The sequence below is a fragment of the Gossypium arboreum genome, chromosome 13, assembly GCF_025698485.1.
Source record: "Gossypium arboreum isolate Shixiya-1 chromosome 13, ASM2569848v2, whole genome shotgun sequence".
NCBI classification, from domain to species: domain Eukaryota; kingdom Viridiplantae; phylum Streptophyta; class Magnoliopsida; order Malvales; family Malvaceae; genus Gossypium; species Gossypium arboreum.
This window is the reverse complement of record NC_069082.1, coordinates 3,040,386-3,047,080: the sequence shown is the minus strand read 5'-3', so window position 1 is coordinate 3,047,080 and position 6,695 is coordinate 3,040,386. Positions and strand designations below refer to the sequence as shown.

Sequence of the window (6,695 nt, the reverse complement as noted above, 5' to 3'; positions counted from 1 at the left end):
TCTAGTCCCTCTTATTTGTTTGCGCATGTAATTTAGTCCTTTTCTCTTTTATTTACTCCGGATTTGCCCCGAAACTTTTGTTTCAAGTTATTGGATATGACATCTTGTTATCTCGAGATAAGAATTTTTGCAAATAAAAGCAATATTCGGTATTTGAAAATTCGAGAAAACGTGCCCTAACTTACTGGGTTTCGACTTTTCTCGTTTACTCTAAATAACCGAATACTTTTTTAATAGGTTAAAATACACAAATTTTAAATAAAAGGTAAGCTCGTTCTTAAAATTCAAGATGTTGTGTCCTAACTTACTGGACGTGACATTTTACTATTTCGAGACGGGAAGGTCCTTAACAGTCAAGCGTTTCTACAAAAAGAGGGATCGTATTTTAAAGCCTTTCAATTTTTTAAAGTTTCGACACTAAGACACTAATTAATCAACTAGGTACCAATTTTTGGGCGTATCGAGGGTGCTAATCCTTCCTCGTGCGTAACCGACTCCCGAACTCATTTTCTGATTTTCGTAGATCAAAAATTATCATTTTAGTAAATTTTAACTTTTATTAAAATGATTAATTTGAGGTGACCCGATCACACCTCAGCAAAAAGGATTGGTGGCGACTCATCTGTTCATTTTCTTTTTCAAAATAAAAAATTTGACCCCCGTTTTTCAAAAAAAATGATTTCGACAGTGACAACACGTCATCTGTATCCCTTTCAAATAGTTTTATGCCACATCAGTATTCTTATCCTGAATTTCAAGATTTTATCCTGAATTTTAGTATTTTAATTTGGATTTGATTTTTTCAGGATAAAATCTTGAAATTCGGATAAAGTATCGATGTAGCATAAAACTATTGAAAGAAATACTGATGACGTATGGCCACTGTTTCATCAATGCTTTCCCAATACTTAATACTTACTTTTGAAAATAAAGATGTAATTAGTATGACAAATTTTGTTATTTATTTGAATAAAATAGTTATGTAATTATAACTTTTAAATAATTTCTCGATCAAATTGTAAGAGCATTATATTGTATGCATAAGAATTTGAGTTCGATCCCAAATAATTTCATTATCCTACCCAATTATAAAAAAAAAATTATGGTTTAAAATTGTCTACATTATGGTTTAAAATAGGAGGATAATCATTTCAGTGTACTCGAACTTACGTCTTCCTATACGGGCAATAATGATGATGCTAATCGAGTTAAGGCTGAATCGGCAACAATACAATTATTCATTATGTATAATTAATTTTCCCAAACCGGCTATTTAGACCTCTCCTTTCTTTCACCATTGCCCATCATTCCTTTCATTAAACTTAATTCTGCCCTTTTTCTAACAAAAATGAGGAAACTTAGCATCCTTTTCTGCATAGCCCTTGCATTTATCCTCACCTTCTCTTCCTGGGAAGTTGTTGCAGATACAGGGACTGCCACCTTTTACACTCCTCCATACGTTCGTAAGCCCCCCTTTGCATTCACTTTCATTTTTTAAAATAATTCAATAGCTATGTATCTAAGAGCGACAAGCTGATTGTATGATGACTAATGAATATTTTGGGGGTTGGAAATTTGCAGCGTCTGCTTGTAATGGATACCAAAATGATAGAGTGATGATTGCTGCTGCCAGTGATGCTTTTTGGGCTGGGGGATCAGCTTGCGGAAGAAATTACAAAGTTGAATGCAGAGGAGCAACCAACCAAGGTGACCCTAATCCATGTAGAGGACAGGATTATATGGTTGTGAAAATAGTTTATTATTGCCCATCTGGTTGTCAAGGCACCATTGATTTATCCCAAGAAGCTTTTGCTGTCATAGCCAATCCTGATGCCGATAAAACTGAAATATCCTTCCATCAGTATGTTGATCATTTGCTAATGTTACTTTCAGCCGTTGCTCTAGTCTCCAACTGTATGCTGTAGCTCATCATTTTTTTTCCTTCTAATGCAGGCTTTGAAGTATTGCCTACAGGAATATGACATCTACCTTGTGGATATGCATCGAACTATGGGATTTCTACTATAGTCAAGCAAATTGATTCAGCTTTGAATCATATCTATCACCAATGAGTGCCTTTATAAATAATAAAATTATAAGTTAATCTATGATAAAATTGCACTTTACCCCTCAATTAATTTAAAAGTTTCAATTAATTAAAAACATATTCTCGTCTCAATTAGACATCTAAGTTGGCATTTAAGACCCATTTGGACTGTCACGTAGGATTTTTGTTAAGTAGGTAATGGAGTTTAACGGCAGAGTGACTACTTCATAACAAAACGATAACGTAAATAACTAAAACGTAATATTTCAAACATAAGTGATTAAAATATAATATAAGGCATGACTATTTAATTAATACATACATAACAAAAACTAAGTAATTAGAAAGAGTATACACTTTACACAGATTAAACAGTTCTTTAATTAACCTGGAACTGATGTTTAATGTTGCATGTATCCGCCAACAACTAATACTTACTTTCACCATTGAAGTTCTTTTTTCTTAGTTTGTGGCACTCTAATTTCTCATATAAAAACACACAATACTCGGTACACAAACAAAGTAGATAACATCTATACCCTGGTCCAGAAGGATCGAAAGCGCAAGACAGACTCTTAATTGTTGGGTGTGGCGGCTTTAAGGCTTTTAAAATTAAGGAGAACAATAAGCATTAGTATAACTACGGGAATACTCGCAAGCTTCACGTTGGGCTTCTTGTTCTGCTTCACTGCGCACTTGATTTTCAAATGACTTCTGCGAAGGCGGCGAGGGAGGATTATTGGGAGGAGAATCATGGCCTACCCAAGATGGTGCTGAACTTGAACGACTCCTTTTTACTCCCGCTTTTTTTGGTCCATTGCCATCTTCTGCAAATCCAAGAATTGGATATAAGATATTATATTTATTTATACTGAAAATGACTGAATTATAAAGCTTAAATAATACCTTCTTCACCCGGCAGTAGTTTACGAGAGTCTGCTCCATGTGGGAAGAAGAGAAACGATGCCAAGAGAAAGCAGTAGAGGATGAGAATCAATGAAGGTTTGGTTTCCATAAGTTGCTTATCTGCTAATATCTTTAACTTGTGTGGGTGTCACCTTTTTAATCATTTGGCAGACATCCTTCTTATAAATACAATGCCAAGGAGGTCATATAAGGGGTCAAGATTAAAGGTACTTAAAATTTAGAATATAGGTACTTAAAATTTGGAATATTTTTAGTTTAACTTTTTGGTGACAAAAATATGAAATTCAGTTTACGTTTTGATCAGGTAATTTAAAAAAAAATGGTTATTAAATTATTTAAAAATTTTAATTTAAGTTATTAGGTTATTAAAATCGATGTTGTATAATATTCTCTACTTGCAACGTCTGCAACAATCGAAAGCTCTCTTTCTCATTCTCTTCTACAATTCAATTTTTTTCATGAAATAACTTTAAATGTCAAGAATCTGTAAACCAAAATCGAAATAGCTTTCTTCCCCGATCTTCAACACTGATCGTTAGATCAACTTAGATTTAAGATATGTTCTTCTTCTCGTCAATGGGTATTGATCCACCATACCATCGTCGAATTGTCACTTGGAGCTCGCTGGCCAGACTTTAAAAAAAAAAAAACTTAACATCCTAGTGACTTAAATAAAAACTTTTGAATAGTTCAATAACTTAAATGAAAACTTTCAGATAATTCAATGACTATTTTATAACTTTTTAAAGTCAAATGATCAAATTGTAAGCCTACTAATAATTTAGTAACCTTGGGCGTAGTTTACCTATTTTTTTTATTAAGCCTGATTTGGGATGGTTGGGATTAATCTTGAGTCCTTTTAACTATTCAGAAAATCTTAAAAATTTAGGGGGTTAGATATAAATATACGCTTTTCTTGAATGATAATATATAATATTAAAACACTTATAAAATTGAGCGGCCTTAATTACGCCCCTTGACTATGCCTTCAATTAAATATCTCAATCAACCCAATATTTGGGTTGTTTCATTTTATTTGTCAATATTATAAGATTTTTAGGTCTCTATAAATAAAACAAAAACTAAAGACTTTAAGTTTAGTTAGGACAAATAGATATTGCATCAATTAAAAAGATGGTTCGGATACTAATTTTGTATTATTTTTCACCAAAAAAGGAAAAGAAAAAGAGATGGGTTGGATAAAAATTTGTGCATTGATCTTATGGTAGTGTTTATCGCTCAAGTGTGATTTGGATATGAGTCACGCTAGTCATGTTTCTGTTAGGCTTTACCTTTCTTTTATAATTCACCAAAAACTAAAGATAGGTTGGACATTTTTTTTCCGGTTAAAAAGAATAAGAATAGAAGTGGCGAATGTATAAAAAAAGAAGTTAATTAAAACAATATTTAAAGAATTTTTTTAGATATAATATAGGGGTAGAGGATGAGAGTAGAGTTAGTAGACTTGATCATGGGTCGTATTCGGATTGTGCCGATTCAAAATTTTAAGCTCGGGCTCTGCCGGAAAAATGAGCCTAAACTTCTGCCCAAGCTTGGCTTAGATTAAAATGCTAAACCCGAGCCTAACTCAGCCCACCTGTATTAATTTTTTTAGATTATTTTTTTATATAAAAACTAATTTAAAAAATAGAATACATCGAATACACTAAAAATATTAAAATAAATGTTTCCCAACAAATTAAAAATACATTAAAAAAAGTCTTTATACTTAAATAACACAAAGATAGTTGTAACTTAGCAAGCAAGTGCTTCTAAAATAGTAGCAAAATTAACAATAAAACAAGAGTTATACAATATCCAAATAATAAGAACAAAATAATAACAATACAATAGCGAGATGTTAGCAAAACAACAAAGAAATGACAACAAAATAGCATTAAAACAACAACAAAACAATTTATTCGGAGCGGGTCCGATCCAAAAAAATCATACCCGAGGCTTAGTCCACTTAGAAAACGGGCATTATTTTTTTTTCAAGTCAGTTTTTCGGGCTTATATTTTTGCCCAAGCTCTCCTACTTTTTGGGCAAGCCTTTGAGCATGGATGGATAGTTCGACCCATGATCAAGTCTAGATAAGAGTAACACAGTTTAAATTTATGCCAAACGGATGTTTAATAAGAATTTTAATCACCTCGCCATACTAATCAAGACCAGATATTGAATTAACGAAAAATATGATTATATAATAATTTTTAAAAACAATATTAAAATCCTTATGAATAAAAATATTTTAAAACATGCATGTTGTTGAATCAAAATGGGAGGGCTAAAAATGATTTTTATCCCAAAAATTCATTGGCTTGAATTTGCCTGAATTTGCCAATGGGAGCCTTGATTACGGTAATACATGCGGGGCCAAACAGTGAGAATGGGCTGACTTCCACGTATAAAAACACGGAGATGACGCCGTTGTCGGACTGCCTTTTCTTTAACGCCATGCACGCGATGTTGAATTATACAATAAAGGTGATTTTTAATATGACAAAAATAAATATTAATAAATTATTCAATTTTGATAATTTACATATATTTATATAAATATATAATAATTTAAATATAATTGAAATTTCTGATAAATTTATAAGACTGCAAAATTCTGTCTCATTCATTGCACAAGATATTTATTATCCTGTATAATGTATAGGTTGATTATGTGTATTCATAAATAAATTTGGGGTTTAGGGTTAATTATACGTATTAATTCAATTATATTTAATTATTTCTTAAAAGTTTTACAAAATTTTATTAAATTCTACAAATAATATTATTACTTATAGAAATTATATTTCTATATTAAAAGATTGTAATATAAATTTGTTGGAAAATATGGACATCATATATATAATAAGGGTAATTACATGTTATTATTTACCATCATAATAGATTAGCCTAAATTAAAAGTGATCTAGTTTGGTTAAGGTTTATTGGACTTTAATTATTAAATAAATTATGGGTCAAATATGTGTAGATACTCTAGTAACTAATTTCTAATTGAAGATGGGCTGATTAGAAATTAGGGTTAATGTGCCAAAATTATATATTAGGGTTATGGTCCCCAAATTACATACAAGGTAACTTTTCTAATATCTCATTTTTAAAAATGAGAGAGCCACATTCTCTAGATTACTTGTGTGCTAATTTAGAAGATCAAAACCCTAAGATCCATAGATTTCAAGAAATCGATGAATTCAGGTACATTTCCGCATCTAGTTTGTTTTTGATTTATTCTTGATAATTTGACATGATAGATCCTAGTTTATAGTTTTAAGTTTATATTAGATCTTATTTTTAAGTTCTAACAAGTGGCATCCGAGCCTCGTCATGTTGAATCATTGAGAACGAATTGATTCTCTATTATTTTTTGTTTTATTCATTTTTAAATTTTATGAATTTAATATTTGGATTCAGTGTTTTTTTTATCATACATGCCAAATCTTTTGGATTTATGTTAAGTTTTTAGGTTTCGATTTGTTTTAAAATTTTAAGAATTTAAAATATTGATTTGGTGTATTGATTAATAAATATTTTGGTTCTTTATATTCGTTAAATATTCTATCAATTTTTCATGTTGAAAATATTAATTGAAACCCTTTAAGTTTATAACGGTTGGATTAATATTTGAATATGCGATTTAGTGAAAGATTAAAGACTATAATTTATTTGGTTCTTGATTTATGCATGTATTTGGCTATTATTTTT

At 30.7% G+C, this 6,695-nt stretch overlaps 2 protein-coding genes across 2 annotated transcripts; one reads left to right on the top strand and one right to left on the bottom strand.

The window, feature by feature from the left end:
* Positions 1-1,592: 1,592 nt before the first annotated feature.
* On the top strand, positions 1,593-2,134 carry LOC108462385 (EG45-like domain containing protein). Its single transcript, XM_017762335.2, has 2 exons — positions 1,593-1,861; positions 1,954-2,134. The coding sequence occupies exons 1-2, from the start codon at positions 1,617-1,619 to the stop codon at positions 1,958-1,960; spliced, it is 252 nt and encodes an 83-aa protein (XP_017617824.2). The 5' UTR covers positions 1,593-1,616; the 3' UTR covers positions 1,961-2,134.
* A 177-nt stretch (positions 2,135-2,311) lies between these two features.
* Positions 2,312-3,160, bottom strand: LOC108463546 (uncharacterized). The gene is made up of 2 exons (XM_017763471.2): positions 2,954-3,160; positions 2,312-2,874 (listed from the first exon to the last, which is right to left on the bottom strand). The coding sequence occupies exons 1-2, from the start codon at positions 3,060-3,062 to the stop codon at positions 2,660-2,662; spliced, it is 324 nt and encodes a 107-aa protein (XP_017618960.1). The 5' UTR covers positions 3,063-3,160; the 3' UTR covers positions 2,312-2,659.
* Positions 3,161-6,695: the final 3,535 nt, after the last annotated feature.